Source organism: Engraulis encrasicolus, chromosome 6 (genome assembly GCF_034702125.1).
Source record: "Engraulis encrasicolus isolate BLACKSEA-1 chromosome 6, IST_EnEncr_1.0, whole genome shotgun sequence".
Lineage (NCBI taxonomy): Eukaryota > Metazoa > Chordata > Actinopteri > Clupeiformes > Engraulidae > Engraulis > Engraulis encrasicolus.
The window spans coordinates 18,619,891-18,637,390 of record NC_085862.1 but is presented as its reverse complement, the minus strand read 5'-3'; the positions used below and the strand labels follow the sequence as shown (position 1 = coordinate 18,637,390).

Here is a 17,500-nt window from a genome sequence, read left to right as displayed (position 1 = left end):
TGTGTGTGTGTGTGTGTGTGTGTGAGTGTGTGTGTGTGTGTGAGTGTGTGTGCATGTGCGCGCATTTAAGAGGACAATTTTGTACTTGTGGCTTCAACGTCAGGATTTTCCATCTCATTGATTAATGGTCCTGAGTGATGTTATTGAAGGCGGGGAAATACAGACATCATGGCTGTAGTTGACATATATCTGCTGCAATATCATTTCACATGGAATAACAGGCATAAATCTCCCTCGTTATAATTTCTAATAAAAACTAAAGCAGTTGTGAGCAAGTTGCATTCTTGGGTACTGTAAGAGACTGGCCAGAGACCTGTATCGCACATGTTAAACTAACTCTGGCAGCCATCTCTCTCTCTCTCTCGCTCTCTCTCTCTCTCTCTCCCTCTCTCCCTCTCTCCCTCTCCGTATCGTGCATTTAAACTAACTTTGGCAGCGATTTGCTAGCTGGCTTACTAAGGAGGAAGTTCATTCCTGAAGATTTAGTGGAAACAAATGAACAGGGAATACACCACACTCTCACCACACTACACCGTACTCTCTCTTTCAACCCAGCCTCTTACCCCTCTCCTGTTGCAGTCGAAGCAGCAGCCCTGGAGGAAAGGAAGGAGGAGAAATAAACAAATAAAGAAATAAATGCTATGGATTGTGTTGTGGGCAGGGCAGGAGGGGGAGTGGAGTGAAGTATGTCCCTCCTCACTCACCGTCGGAGCAGAGTTGCCTGATGAGCCAGTGTTGGTGTGCGTGTGTGTGCGTGTGCATGTGCGTGTACATGTGTGTGTCTGTGTGTGTGTGTGTGTGTGTGTGATTGTGGGGAAGTCTCCCACTCGCCCTCATGCTTGCAAACCAGAGGCGAAATGCAAACCAGTGGCTAAACACAAACCAGAGGCTAAGTAGCCAGCGTCAGGAGTCAGGACACACACACACACACACAGGAAACACTGTTAGGATGCCTTGTCAATGTCACACACACTGTTGGGATACGCTGTCAGTAGCAGACGGGCGGAACTACCACAGTGCTTAGATAAGGCACCAAACGCACCAAGCACACATTTTACTTTCACAATCCAAACGCACTAACCGTACTCGTTGTCACACATTAAACTTCATTTTAGCAGAACTAGCGCAGTGTTACAATGTTACACACGCTGTCAGTATCAGGGCCTCTGCACACCAGTTTCGCCAAAGTGTGGCATTTGCGCCGGTGTGTGAAAACAGTGGAATCTTGGGGGGCGCTGTGGCGCAGCGCGCTAAGCCCTCCACATTTGGGCTTACATTGCCCATGGGGACCCCGGTTCGAGTCCAGCCGGGGTCATTTCCCATCCCTACCCCATCTCTCTCTTACAACCGTTTCCTGTCTCCTCTCATACTGTCCTGTCATAATAAAGGCCAAAAAGCCCCCCAAAATACTTGTTTTTTGTTTTGTTTTTTTTAAAAGGGGGGAAAAAAAGAAATCAGTGGAATCAAACGTTGGCAGAGCAGTGTTCCACACTTTGTCGGAGCCGGTGTGCGGAGGACCTCACACAGACAATTAGGTATCACAAGGCAGAACTAGCACAGCGCTTACCACCAAGCACATTCTCACACTCCAGTCGTACTAACCTTTCACAATGTAGAATACACCGCGTTCCACATTATTACGCAAATGACATTTCCCCAAATAATCAATATGTATGACAGTCGTCATAATTTTCAAGTCATCAGCCATTAGAGTACAATTAAAAAGTTTTTGAATGAACCTTCCAATGATAACAGTATTTTTTAAAATAATGAAAAACTTAACATTTCCAAAATGCTCTATTCCAACTTATTACGCAAAACAGTTTTGTTGTGTTGCAATCCAAATTTCTTTCTTTTTTCCCCATTTACATCAATACTGTTGGCATTTGGTACGTTCTAAATTACATTGCAATGTTCAAAACTTGGTTATAAGCTGTAACTGAAATGCTACATTTAACATTGAAGTCAATGGCAGGGCGTTGTATGGGAGTTATGGAAGCCCAGATATCCTTGATGCTTTGCTCTCAGCTGTTTTTGTTTGTTTGGTCTGGTGACCCACACTTCACTATTCAATATACCCGTAGATTTCCATGCCACATTTAGGTGCTTTGGTGGTATCGACATTCTTACTCACCAGACATAAAACCCCATTGAAAATGAATAGGATGTTATGTCTGGTGAATTAGAATGCCCATAACCACCAAATCACCTAAACATGGTACGGAAATCTACAGGTATATCGAAGAGTGAAGTGTGGGCCACCAGACCAAACAAACAAAAACAGCTGAGAGCAAAGCATCAAGGATATCTGGGCTTCCATAACTCCCATACAATGTCCTGCCATCGACTTCAATGTTAAATGCAGCATTCCAGTTACAGCTTATAAACAAATTTTGAACATTGAAATGTAATTTAGATGGTACCAAATGCCAACAGTATTGATGTAAATGGGAAAAAAAGAAAGAAATTTGGATTATAACACTAAAAAACTGTTTTGCGTAATAATGTGGAACAGAGCATTTTGGGAATTTTAGGTTTTTTATTATTTAAAAAAATTCTGTTATCATTGAAAGGTTCATTCAAAAACGTTTTAATTGTACTCTAATGGCTGATGACTTGAAAATTATGACGACTGTCATACATATTGATTATTTGGGGAAATGTCATTTGCATAATAATGTGGAATGCGGTGTACAGCAGCACTTAGATATGGCACCAAAAGTTAAAATGCACTAACCTTATTGTCACACACCAAAGGCACTAACCTTATTGTCACACACCAAAGGCACTAACCTTATTGTCACTCTGCACCCTGCTGCCATCGCCTGTGTCTGGTGTCTTGGTGACAAGGTTTCTATTTGTGGCCCTCTGGTACTGGCGTAGTCGACACACACACACACACACACACACACACACACACACACACACACACACACACACACACACACACACACACACACACACACACACACCTCCCTCTGCTGCTGGTACCTGTGTAACCTGCTGCTGTTTTTAAAAAGACAACAATGTCAGGGGATGTGCCCTCCCTGATGTTGGCAAAACGCTCAAGTTAGAAGTGCTAGAATTTGTGTGTGCGTGCGTGCGTGCGTGTGTGTGTGTGTGTGTGTGTGTGTGTGTGTGTGTGTGTGTGCGTGTGCGTGTGCGTGTGCGTGTGCGTGTGCGTGTGCGTGCGTGCGCGCGTGTGTATCCTATATTTATGTTCCTGACAAATAGGCTGTGTTGCTCAGAGGAGGAGAGTGCTCCCGCTGTTGGTGAGGGGCGTGCAAAGGGTACATGATGTGCTTTACTTTATACATCTCTTTCACACCGCATCTCTTTTTCACTCTCTCTCTCTATCTCTATCTCTCTACATCTCTCTTTCTCTCTCTGTCTCTCTCTGTTCCTCACTCGTTCTCTTTCTCTGTTTGTCTCTCTTTCTCTTAGCACCCTCTCCCCCCCTTACCATTGCTTATGAAGCAGTTGTTGACTGACGTGAGGCAACATGGGGAGGTGTGTGTGTGTGTGTGTGACTGCTGGGTTTTTGTGTGTGTGACTGCTGGGTTTGTGTGTGTGTTTGTGTGTGTGTGTGTGTGTGTGTGTGTGTGTGTGTGTGTGTGTGTGTGTGTGTGTGTGTGTGTGTGTGTGTGTGTGTGTGTGTGTGTGTGTGTGTGTGTGTGTGTGTGTGTAGGAAGTGGAGTGTATCGTGGGGGTCATGTCATTGACCATGCGTGTGAGCATGCAGACGGTGTGTGTGTGTGTGTGTTTGTGTGTGTGTGTGTGTGTGTGTGTGTGACGGGAGGCAGCAGAGTCTCTCTCTGTAACTAATGCTGAGCAGCGACACGGCTCAGGAAAACAGAAAAACAAACAACACAAACAGGAGCACGAAAGAGCGAGAGAGAGAGAGAGGGGGGGGGGCAAGTGAGGGGGGAAGAGACAGAGGTAAACAAGGGGGGAGGGGGGCAACCATGTGTTGTTGACCCCTTGCCCCCTCGTTCAAAACAGAAAGGGGGGTGTTAAGAGAGGTAAACACAGACAAGGGTGTGTGTGTGTGATGTGGTCCTGACCTGTCACCCCCCCCACCTCCACTCCCCTTCTTGCCCAGTGCTCCGTGACACCAGTGCATGTCAGAGGTGGCATCCAAAGCACAGCAGTTTATTACACCCACGGGGGAGAGATCAGCTTCCTGTCACTGACACCCGTAAAACACCAAGTCACTGCGTAGTCTAATATCTAGTACATGGTCACTGCATACTACTATAACAGCCATTGCATGCATAGTGTAACGGCCAGTACATAGTCACATCATCGTCATATCGCCAGTGCATAGCCACTACATCAGAGAGAGTAGAGAGAGAGAGGTTCCATTGGCCCATTGTTTCCGGGTTCTATTATTGCAAGGGGGAGGGGGGGAAATCCCCCTTTAGGCAGACCTAGGCAGACCTAAGGACTGTTCTATTCAATGCTAGGAGTATTATGACACGCCCCTTTAGGCAGACCGGAACCTGGTCATGTTAGGTGCCCATAGCAATCTATTACATTGGCATATCTCTATATACTTAAAGAATCGCTGCACTTGTCTAACAGCTGACAGACATGGTCACTGCGTAGTACAACAGCCAAGTGCATGGTCACTGCACTAGTCTTATAGTCAATGCATAGTCACTCTGTAGTGTAATCGCGATGGCCTTATCCTGGAGGCCAGTGTAATATAAGAACCTAAAATACTTTGTAACATAAAACAATGTTTTAGAATATCTTTAGTTTTACTGATGAATGTGATATTATATGGTTTGAATAGAATTTTGACTGTACATTGCAGTATCAGCATTTCAGGACCATGGTTCTGGAGCCTGCACCCACTCTCCTGTGATGGAGCCAGTCTCTAATCTGTCGGCCCCTTCAAGCTTTCAATCTTATTTCCTTCTTTTTTTCTCTTTCTTTCTCTTCTTTTTCTTTTCTTTTCCTTCTGAGCGCTGGAGAGCTTTTGGGTAATTAGCGGCAGCCACAGTGTGTTGTAAATCATCTGCAGAGTAATATGCTGCTGCTGCCGACTCAGCCCCTGTGTGTGTGTGTGTGTGTGTGTGTGTGTGTGTGTGTGTGTGTGTGTGTGTGTGTGTGTGTGTGTGTGTGTGTGTGTGTGTGTGTGTGTGTGTGTGTGTGTGCGTGCGTGCGTGCGTGCGTGCGTGCGTGCGTGCGTGCGTGCGTGCGTGCGTGCGTGCGTGCGTGCGTGCGTGCGTGCGCGCTGGCCTGCGTGCCTGCGTGCCTGCGTACGTGCCCCGACCAGCTCTCTTAACCTCCATGCCGCTCATTAAACGCCTGTAAGTCTCCTGGTTGTTTTTTTTTTCTCTCCTTACTCTTTTCAGGTCTTTTATTTTCCTTCATTTTGTTGTATTCTTTTTTTTGGTGTACTTCATAAGATTAGTTTTAATCTGCAAGTGTTTGTTTTTGTTGGTGGCACTGGATTAGCAGGGTTTTTTTTGTTTCTTGAGGTTTTATTTTCTCATGTCGCTAATGATGCTGTGTGTGTGTGTGTGTGTGTGTGTGTGTGTGTGTGTGTGTGTGTGTGTGTGTGTGTGTGTGTGTGTGTGTGTGTGTGTGTGTGTGTGTGTGTGTGTGTGTGTGTGTGTGTGTGTGTAGGAAGATGACTTGAATGACATGCTGGAGACGCTGCACAGCCTGCCGGTACCCAGGCCCAACACGCCCGTCAACCTGAGTGTGGTAGGTATCCATAGCAACAGCACACCACACACACACACACACACACACACACACACACATCAACCTGAGTGGGGTATCCATAGTAACAGCCCAACCCACATGTCAACCCGTGTGTGGTAGATATCCATAGCAACAGCACACCACACACACACACACATCAACCTGAGTGTTGGGTATCCATAGTAACAGCCCAACCCACATGTCAACCCGTGTGTGGTAGATATCCATAGCAACAACAAGCGCTCTCTTTAGTTTAGGCCTTCGTAGCAACAGCCCAACACCCCCATTATAGTAGTGACATAGTAGCGTATTTATTGCTATATTACTGTGGTGGTCATCTGTAATATTAGCCCATGCATACACCCCTCAGGCTGAGAGAGGTTCTGTAGGTATGCAGAGCAATAATGAAAACACACTCCCGCTATGTGAGTGTGGTGCTGTAATATGTCATGTAGTGTAGCTAACTGCACTCCTGTCATTCTAAATGTGGTGTATGATACTTAACGATATTGTCAGTCAATGATTCTCAGACTCTGGGTCGGGGTCCACTGGTGGACCTTAAAGGTATTCCAAGAGGGCCGTGGAATCATTTTATGAAAATCAAAGTAATATTATTTATGTGTGTTTTGCTGTTGGCTATTTATATGTGCTGTATTGTTAATTGGTTCGGAGGAGAGCCCTGAACATTTGTGAAAAATTCAAGTGGGCCCGATGTCGGAAAAGGTTGGGATCATCCCATTGTCACAACCACTGGCTCGTTAGTGGCTGTAACATGAAGGGAGACCACACCGATTTGTACATTTTAACAAAAAGAATCTTTATTTACAACGTGTATCAGTTATCAGTAATGTGAATTAACCAAAGAGTGTATCAGTAAATGAGTGTTGTCCAAAAGGGTGCAAGTGTGGTGCAGATCCCGGCCGTCGTTGCTGTGACCATACGGTCACCAAACGAATGTGCCTGTGGGGATGAGAGAGAGAGAGAGAGAGAGCATGCTGATGGGAGGCCTTTTATAGGCCACCCAATCAGCAGCCCTCTGAGATGAACATCCTGTCAGGCCAGCTCCACCTGCAGGTCGGAAGACTTAAGTGCCCCAAACACTAACCGGCAGAGCCGGGCATGACATCCCCCCCCTTAAAAACAGAGGCCCATGCTAATGGGTCTCTGAAGCACCATCAACAAAAATTAGAAAACAAAAACAAAACACATGAAAATAACAGTAGCCACCGCAGCCCACACAATTCAAAAACCCCCCGATGCCCCTCAGCCACCCCAGACCAACCTGATCCAGAACCATCCCAAACACCCTCCTTCCCCTCCGACCTTCCCAGCACCCAGCAAATCCTGGTACCCGGACAGCAAACTTTAAGGGAAACAGAAAAGGCTCAGGTTAGGAAAGAGTGAGGATGGCTAGACCTCCTGGTCCAGAGCCCGAGAGAGCGCATCGGCCATCACGTTTTCCACCCCGCGAATATGGCGGATCAAAAGGTGGAATGGCTGCAGAAACAGTGCCCAGCGCAACAGGCGCTGGTTGGTGGATCCTTTAAAGGACTGGAGAAATGTGAGGGGGTTGTGGTCAGAGTAGACCACAATTGGATGGAGACCCCCTCCCACATAGACTTCAAAGTGTTGCAATGCCCAAATCAATGCTAAAGCTTCCTTTTCGATCACAGAGTAATTGAATTGGTATTTGTTAAACTTTTTGGAAAAATAGCAAACCGGTCTGGCTACCCCATCATCATCAGCCTGCAGGAGGACCGCACCTGCTCCCACCTGGCTTGCATCCACCTGCAGCTGGAAAGGCTGATCCAGTTTTGGTGCAGCCAGGACCGGAGCTGACGTTAACAAAAGCTTTGCATTCTGGAAAGCCTGCTGACACTCCTCTGACCAAATGAATTTGGCGCCACCCTTCAACAAATTGGTCAGAGGAGATACAACAGTTGAAAAATTGCAGCAAAAATTACGGTAGTACCCGATCATACCCAAAAAGCGCATAAGCTCTTTCTTCGTTGCCGGCGCAGGGAAATTATCAATAGCTGCCACCTTTGCGTTAATGGGCCGCACCATCCCCTGGCCGACTACTTTACCCAAATAGACGACGGTGGCACGCGCAAACTCGCATTTCGCTAAATTTACTGTGAGGTTTGCTGCCACCAACCTCTGGAAAAGCGCTCGAATGCGAGCCAGATGTTCGTCCCAACTGTCCGAATGACAAACGGCGTCGTCCAAATAAACCGCGCACCCCTGCAGCCCCCCAACGACCCTATTCATGAGCCGTTGGAAGGTTGCAGGGGCATTCCGCAAGCCGAAGCTCATGCGAGTGTATGAGTACAACCCGGAGGAGGTAATGAACGCAGATATCTCCTGCGCTCTCTGCGTCAAAGGCACTTGATAGTATCCTTTAAGTAAATCAAATTTGCTAACATAACGAGCACTCCCAACCTGATCCACACAGTCCTCGATACGTGGCAATGGAAAAGAATCTGGTCTTGTCACAGCATTTACCTTCCTATAATCCGTGCAGAATCTATAGGTGTTGTCTGACTTTTTAACCAGTAGACATGGCGATGCCCAACTGGAGTAAGATGGCTTGGCGAGACCATGATCAAGCAGATACTGTACACTGTCCTCCATACTCTTCTGCTTATCTGGAGCGACTCGATAAAATCTTTGTCGTATTGGGCGGGCACCCTGTGTGTCAATGTCATGTTCAATTAGTGTGGTACAGGTTGGAGTGTCAGAAAACAAAGGCAAAAACTCAAAAATCAAATCCGACAACTGTGTACGCTGTACCTCACTTAAATGACCGAGGAGACTATCTAGCTCCTTTAACTGCTGAGTATTATCCAAGCGCCCGTGTAACACTGAATCATCAGGTGCGCGCACTTCATCCCAAGCTGCCACCTCCGGCCAGTTGAGCGGTTCCCCAACCCCAACGGCTAGACCCACTGGACTCGCAGCAATCCCACCCGCCTTTTCGGAACCTGCAGAATGGTAAGGCTTGAGTAAATTCACATGACACAGTTGCTGTGATCGTTTACGATCAGGAGTTGACAGTAGATAATTGAGATCTGACACTTGGCTCATAACAGTAAATGGACCAGAGTATTTCGCTGTAAATGGTGACCCCGGAATGGGCAGCAAAGCTAAAACTTGATCACCCGGATTGAAAACTCTGATCTTCGCTTTACGGTCATAACGCAGCTTCATTTTCACCTGAGCTTTAGTCAAATGCTCTGTTGCCTCTTTCCATGCAAGCAACAGCCTACGACGAAAACCATCTACATACTCAGTGAAACTGACGGGAGTGTTCTGCAGATCCAGATTGGCATTTAAAACAGACAGTGAGGTCCGGACTTTGTGGCCAAAGACTAAGTCATTTGGACTAAAACCAGTGCTTTCTTGGACTACACCACGCGCAGACAACAAGAGCCATGGCAACGCCTCCTCCCAATCTCTCCGCATCTCCACACAGTAGGCGCGCAAGAGAGACTTCAATGTGGCATGCCAGCGCTCCAATGCCCCCTGACTCTGTGCGTGATAAGCGCTGCTCAAATTGTGCTTCACCTGCATTGACTTCAACGCTGCAGCAAATGTTCTGGAGGTAAAGTTAGACCCTCTGTCGCTCTGAATTACCTTTGGAATGCCAAAGACAGAAATGAATTGAGACAAACACTTCAATATTGATCTTGTGGTAATTGTTCTCAAGGCATACGCTGCTGGATAACGAGTGGCCTGGCACATAATGGTAAAGAGGTACACACAACCAGATTTCGAAGGGGGTAGTGGACCTACACAATCAATAATAAGATGCTCAAATGGTGTGCCAACAGACGGAATAGGTTGAAGTGGTGCAGGTTTAATGGGAGTACTCTGTTTTGCAACCTGGCAAACATGACATGCTTTGACAAATCTAGATACATGGCGTTTCATCCGTGGCCAGTAAAAATGTTCCAAAAGACGTCGGTAGGTTTTCTTAACTCCAAAATGCCCAGACTCTGCTCCATGGGCTGTTCTCAAAATCAAATCACGATATTTGTCAGGTACCATCACTTGAATCACCTGACCTGCCACTTCAGGATCAACACCTGGCAACCACGTATGCAGCAAAACGCCATTCTGAATGAAGTAACCCATCGTTGGATCAGTAGAAGCTAAAGAAAAATATTTCTCAAAGCTCTGATCATTCTTTTGTGCCTCAATTAAATCTGGACATGATAGAGGTTCAGGCAGCTCAGGAACAAAAATAGGCGCAGACTTGGATACATCCGACGATTGCGCCTGCGCGCGAGACATGGCCCTAGTCACAGCGCAAGCAGTAAACACTTCTGGGAATTCTTGACAACACGCGTCTGGCTCCTCTACAGATAGCGGTACAGGTGTAACAACTGGAGGCGGAGAAACTAAACACCCACCCAAATTGTTCCCCAGAATTACATGGATATCCTGCATAGGCAGAGACGGTCTCACAGCAATAGTCACCTCCCCATTCACAAATCCTGAACACAAGTGAATGTTGTGCAATGGTACAGAAAATGACTGCATGCCTATTCCTCTAATCAAAACGCACTTCCCAGTGTCAGATGCTGTGGAAAATGGCAAAACTGCTCCAGAAATGAAACTCTCAGATGCCCCAGTGTCTCTTAAGATTTTAACTGGAACTTTTTGTGACTCTCCAACCAATGACACCCAGCCATCACTAATGAATGGAGCGAAATCAGATGCAGCTGACTCTACTGATTTCGTCTGCTCGTCTGACACAGATGCGCAATCTTCAATCACTTGCTCACAATCCACTTCCAAACGAGGTAACGGGGTTAGATCAAAGACGCCAACATTAACTGGATGCACAACAGAAACACACCCAGCTGCCTTGGCATTAGATTTACGGCCTTTCAACAGCGGGCAGTCCTTTTTCCAATGTCCCTCCTGCAAACAGTAATGACATTTATCCGTCGGACTTGGGCGAGATTTGCTACTTCCATTGTCAAATTTGGGAACATTAGTGGAATTGCCATAATTGGACCGATTTGAACTACGACCATAACGAGGAGGAGAACGCTGTGGAGGAGAACGAGCAGAATCATAACGCTGGTGGCTATTAGGCCTATACCGTGGAGGACTGCTGTAAGGCATACGTTTATGCGTTAACACAAAAGTATCAGCAAGCGAGGCCGCTTCCTCCACTGACTTTGCCTTTTGCTCATTAATGTAGGTAGCAATTCGATCTGGTACAATGTTCTTAAACTGCTCCAAAATCAACAAATCACGCAAGTCTTCGTAAGTTGAGACAGACTCAGAAGTAAGCCACCGGTTAAAATAAGTACTCAACTCTCTTGCCACTTCAGCATGAGTCTGATTATCACGTTTACGCCAGTTTCTGAAACGTTGTCTGTAAGCTTCTGGATTCAGTTCATAACATTTTAAGACCGCTTTTTTCACCTCAGCATACTTGTGCCTATCAACAGGTGTTAATGCCAAATATGCCTCCCGTGCGCGTCCTACAAGTACAGTTTGCAAAAGCACCGTTCTATCCTCTTCACTCCACTTTTTATCAGAGGCCATTTGTTCAAACAGAGAGAAAAACACGTCTGGGTCACGTTCGTCAAACTTTGGAACATACTTTACCATGCTATCCATACTAGACCCGGACAGATTTCCACTAATCTTACCCTCTGACATTAGTTTCAAACGATCCTGTTCAATTTTAATTTTCTCAAGCTGTACTGTCAGGTCCATTTCACCTTTTTTCAAATCCATTTCTTTTTCAAATTTAAGTCTCTCCATATCAGCTTGCTGCTGCAACTCTCGTTCTAATTTAATTTTTTCCACATCAGCTCGCTGTTGCAATTCCCGTTCCAATTTAATTTTTTCCAGTTCAAAAAGACGCTCTTTCTCTCTATCCTGCAATTCTAGTTCCTTCAGCTGTCTTTGCTGCTCAAAAGTCAGTATGCCTACCCTCTCTGACTGCATAGGCTCTGACACACCTTTCACATGAGCGTCTCCACCTTTTCCTGAAGGCAAAATGTCCTGCTCACACAAAAACTCGTGAACGAAGTCACGCAAGGCCCCCTTCTTACCAGTTTTAATGGCTGATGACAATTCCATGCCATACTTTTCTGCCAATTGCAACAATTGTTCCTTGTTGAGGGCATACAACAATTTTTCAGATGGTGCCTGCACAAAAGCCTCCATCCTGCTCAATCCAGACAGTACCAAACCCTGGGCTACTGTACCAAACCAAAAATGAAACTACTGAAAAAAATAAACCAACCAAAAAACTAGCTCTAATTACGCTAGGCTCTCTCTCCCCAACCAATCCAACCAGGTCTCTAAAACATTACAGTTATGTTAACACAGCAAACTAACCTCGGAGCATCCCCCTAAACATTTTCCCCCCACTAGACTAATCTATTTTCACACAGAGCCCGAGGACGAGGATCATTTACTCACCAATACCTGTGGAGACGTACCATCCCGACAAAGCCGATTCAGCCGTTTCTCCAAGGCGGTGCCCTCGCCCAGGCTCTGTGACAGCAGGAACCTAGAACCCGTACTAGATGGGGATAAAGGCAGCAGCTCCTCAGAGGTTGAATGCAATGCTACAAACTGCAATGAAACTAAACCAAAATGGCTGGAACAAACAATCCAGTGTCTACCTACACTTGCACGGTCAAAAACTCAAAAGCACAAATCAGTAGATCTCCCAATTAACTAACTGATAACAGGCCCCAACTGACTATCAGCAGTCCACAATTAGTAACTCAGCTCTACTCACCTTCCTACGCTCCAAAAGCCAGTAGAAGGAATACTTGTAGCCAAACACTAAATACAAAGAGCTCTACGCACCTTCCTACGCTGCCATAGCCAGTAGAAGGAATTACCATAGCCTAAAGTTACTACCAAAGATCGGATGAGCCCCCATATGTCACAACCACTGGCTCGTTAGTGGCTGTAACATGAAGGGAGACCACACCGATTTGTACATTTTAACAAAAAGAATCTTTATTTACAACGTGTATCAGTTATCAGTAATGTGAATTAACCAAAGAGTGTATCAGTAAATGAGTGTTGTCCAAAAGGGTGCAAGTGTGGTGCAGATCCCGGCCGTCGTTGCTGTGACCATACGGTCACCAAACGAATGTGCCTGTGGGGATGAGAGAGAGAGAGAGAGAGAGCATGCTGATGGGAGGCCTTTTATAGGCCACCCAATCAGCAGCCCTCTGAGATGAACATCCTGTCAGGCCAGCTCCACCTGCAGGTCGGAAGACTTAAGTGCCCCAAACACTAACCGGCAGAGCCGGGCATGACACCATGCAGTAGGTAACTATATTTGTGTCATCCTCAGCAGTAGCCAGATGGTCTGAGTAGCGGAAGGTTCCCGGTGCAGCTGGGGTTCAGTTTGGGGGAGATTTGACATTTTGTTTAGAAGCAGAAGTGGCTTCAACAGCGCCTCTCAGCGATAACACTCCCCTGTTCATAGCCAATGCTAATGGCCACTTTCACAACTCAACATAGCCCCCCCCCCCGAAAACTCCCTTGAACACCCCAGAACCCCCTGCTCCAAAATTACTCCACAACTCCCCCATGAACGCCCCCCAGCTCTCCCTCTGCACAGCCTCCATATCCCCAACCCAACTGGACACCTACAGCCCCCACCCCCGACACCCCCATCCTGTTATCCAGCTCCTGGATTACTGCTGTTTAAAAATGCTGCAGACGGGGACACGCCGGCTCGTTTTTAAGAGTTTGACACTATCTTTAGTATTTTTACTGGATGGCGTGTTGTCCTCACGGAGACCTTTGGACACACGCGCTAGTGAGCACGGATTCCCCAGAGACCCCTGGACACACACGCTAAACGGATTCACCAGTTTGACACTATCAGCAGCCTTGTAAATGGACTCTATTATCAGAGTAGAATGCTATTATCCCCTGAAAGACCTCTGAAGACACACGCTAGCTTAGGAGCCTTTGACACGCTAGCGAGATGCCTTTGATTCCCGGCTAGCTCATCCAGTGGAGATTCGCTGCCTACGTATGTAGACGTATCCGTGTGTATAGGTGGGATTATCGTATAATCCATGTAAAAATATTTAGGCTGTGTTTTAGATTATATTGGCACTGTTTCAGATAATACGACTCCAGAGATGATGGCTGTCTCCACAATGAGAGAGCATAGAGTAGACAGTGGGGAACGCTGCCATAGTCACTTCAAAGCCACTCCTTATCATAAAATAAATAATTTGAAACCAAATTGTTTTTTATCTTTGTACTACTGGTGAACATCACTTGTTGACCAGTAACACCATGTCACATAATTCACAATGATTTTTGGATTTATAGATTATTAGACTCCCCCTTAGAATATTAGATCACATTTGAAACATTGTTAAATACATTACAAATAGATTTGAGTATAATACAAATATGGACAGCCATCTTTTTGTAGTAATATAGGTGGTGGTTTTTTTCCTGCTTAAAATATAGTCATTTTCAGTATATAGTCATTTTCATGAGTTTTGACCCCAGTTCATCAGTACTGCATGCTGCTCATTACCACTGAATTCACTAACTCAAATTAGTATAAGTGGCGTACAATATTTACTATGACTAGTTTAAATAGCAGTAACATGAAGTAAGGTAAGCATTAGCTGAAATGTCTGCATAGTATGCGTGTGTGTGAGAGAGTGTGTGAGAAGAGCTAAAATGTTGTTGGAATTGTGTGTGTGTGTGTGTGTGTGTGTGTGTGTGTGTGTGTGTGTGTGTGTGTGTGTGTGTGTGTGTGTGTGTGTGTGTGTGTGTGTGTGTGTGTGTGTGTGTGTGTGTGTGTGTGTGTGTGTGTGTTTCTCCTTCTTGATGGCTGTGGTGTGTGTGTGTGTGCGTGCGTGCGTGTGTGTTTGTACATATGTGTGTATGTGTAAGACGGAGCGGTTGCATATCGCCATGGGGCAAGTAGCGAACACCTCTGGAAGCAAAGGAGGAGTGGTGAGTGAAGCGAAACGCACGCCGGAGTGAAACGCACGCCGGAGAACAGGGGAAGCGGTGGAGGCAATTGACTCACTCACTTCACTATCACGCATGTCTCACTAATCGCATGACGGGAGAAGCTTTCGCTTTTTCCCTCCTCGCCAGTGCGGCCAAATAAGCCTCTCTGAGCTCTCTTCTCTAAACACTTAATCCAAAAACAACACAGCTATCCTGCTCTTTTCTGATGTCTGTGTCTGCACTCCCCCTCTTTTTCTCTTCCATGGAAAACAATCAAACTTTGTAAATGATTAATGGGGTGCTGCACTGGTGAATTCTCTTTTGGAATATCTAAAAGGCGTCTTTGGTGTGTGTGTGTGTGGCGTTGACGTCTTTGGTGTGTGTGTGTGTGTGTGTGTGGTGTGTGCTGGGGGAAAGGCAATTGTGCTCAGAGAATCTCCTTGATGCTCTCTGCCTATTAACCTACATATGGCATGTTTAGATAAACAGAAGAGAGAGAAATAGAAAAAGAGAAAAATAAATGAAATAGCGGAGGAGAGGAGTAGTGAATATAGTAAGGCTGAGCAGCTCCGAATACAGAAGACTCCTCACTAGTACTAGTAGTAGAGTAGAGTAGAGTAGTTCATTTGTCACATGCAACGCTATAACCTAGATTAGAGCTTGTAGTGAAACTATACGACGTGCAAAAATGATAAAAAAGTTAACATAAAAATATGCACATTGAATAAATAAGCAGTATAGAAATTGTCTATAGATATGTTCATCGAGGCGAGAGTTGGAGGCGTCGCCAGAGAGAGTAGAGAGAGAGAGAGGTTCCATTGGCCCATTGTTTCCTGGTTCTATTATGCCCCCCTTAGGCAGACCTAGGCAGACCTAAGGACTGTTCTATTCATTGTAGGAGCATTATGACACGGCCCTTTAGGCAGACCGGAACCTGGTCGCGTTAGGTGCCCATAGAAACCTATTATGTTGGCATATCTCTATACTTAAAGAATCTCTGGCGTCGTTGTAGCCTCTTACTGCAGCAGGGGTCGCCGGCGACCCTATTCACTTGCTGAAAATGCTTAACTACATCATAACAACATTGCCATGACATTACAGAGAGCCATAGTGCTGCGCTAAGGGGTTAAACTGGAAGCAGGCAGCTGCGCAGTGACCGGAAGGCTCCTGGGTGGATTCGAAGTACACCAGATGAGACGGAGAATACATGGCGGGTGGCAAAACCACAGGCTCTCACCCCACGCTGTTCACTGTGATGGTCTCCGTTCATCTGGTGTCCGTGGAACTCTTGTACTCTTACCTCGGTAGTGCAAGGCTTGTCGAGCTGATATTCCTTCTCCACCTAGTTGGCTTGGTATGCACATTCTGGTCTCCATGGCATTCTGTTCGCTGCTTATCTATCGTACAGCATCCATTTCGATTAACAAATAAAAACAAAAATGGAGGACGGCGGGGGGCACTGTGGCGCAGCGCGCTAAGCCCCCCACATTTGGGCTTGCATGCCCATGGGGACCCCGGTTGGAGTCCGGCCGGGGTCATTTCCCGATCCCACCCCGTCTCTCTGTCCCACTCGCTTCCTGTCACCATCTCAGACTGTCCTATCAAATAAAGGCATAAAAGCCCCTAAAATATATATATATAAAAAAAATAATGGTGGACGGCAATAAAAACCACTAAAAAGTGCTTTCTAGAAACATATCGTCATATCCAAATGTTGACTTGATATGGACTAAATAGTTTTAAAAGATGAAGAAATGTATGGTTTTGACAGCCAAACAATGCAGTGCCAATTAGTGTACGTAGCAAGACTCTGCAACCTTGAATGGAGGAGGAGTAGTGAGTATGGCAAGGCTGTGCCACCCTGAGTACGAGTACGATTAAGAGTAAGAGCTATTTATTTGAAACATACAACCCTAGCCTTGTAGGCTAGCTTGCAGTGAAATGACAGTAACTCCATATGTGCAGAAAAAAACATAAATTACATGCATAAATTAATTACACATCATAAAATAAAAGTTTTTTTTTCCTTAATTTTCTTAATTGTCCATTTGTTAGCTGTGTAGACTCAGAGACAAGGTGAAGTTCCTTTTGAAAAGGAGGAGGAGGAGAGTAGTTAATTCAGCTAGTCTCTGCTGCAATGCATAGTGCATGGGGGCTAGTGTGTATACACTACACAGCAAGGCTGTGCAACCCTAGCCTAATACCCCTCGAAATAGTTTCATGGTGTTTTGCCATCTCCTGTTGTCGCTTAGCTCGGTGGCGCCAGTGAGACGGAGACAAACGCGTCCCCCTGTCACTCACACTGTCGTCCTCCGTGGTGGCATCATCTGACGCAGCACCGGTAGCGGTTATAGAGTTATTTATTATTATTTTAGTGGGTGACATTTCATCATCGTCCTAAAGGAGTGACGCGTCAGCGGTGACAGTCACATTATTTCCCCTTACAGCTTAGTCCAGAAAGCCACCGGTGCTGCAGTTGCCACACAGTGGGTTCGTTTACTAGTGGTGTGGATTGGCACTGCCCTCACGATCCGATTCGATCACGATTCGGGAGGTAGTGATCCGATTCTATGCGATTCGATCAGATCCGATTCAATTCTGCAATGCATTGTAATGCATTACATTTCTACTGAAAGCAAAGCAAATGTTTCATCAGTCATGATGAGGCAATACAAGTAGTCAGATACTGAGCAGCAATTTATTGGCTGTTTTCTGGATCAGTCTGGATCAGTCTGTATCTGTCTTGCAATGCTTGAAGTACTTTTATTTAATTTAACAGTCATTTGCTCTCGAA

General features: G+C 45.9%; 1 protein-coding gene across 1 annotated transcript in view; it reads left to right on the top strand.

Annotated features, from left to right (window-relative positions):
• Positions 1-17,500, top strand: part of dennd1b (DENN/MADD domain containing 1B) — a 198,039-nt gene that overhangs the window by 100,252 nt on the left and 80,287 nt on the right. Inside the window, exons 7-8 of the mRNA XM_063200823.1 lie at positions 5,638-5,718; positions 14,644-14,706. Coding sequence (XP_063056893.1) covers positions 5,638-5,718; positions 14,644-14,706 — 144 coding nt within the window. The remainder of the gene's footprint in view (positions 1-5,637; positions 5,719-14,643; positions 14,707-17,500) is intronic.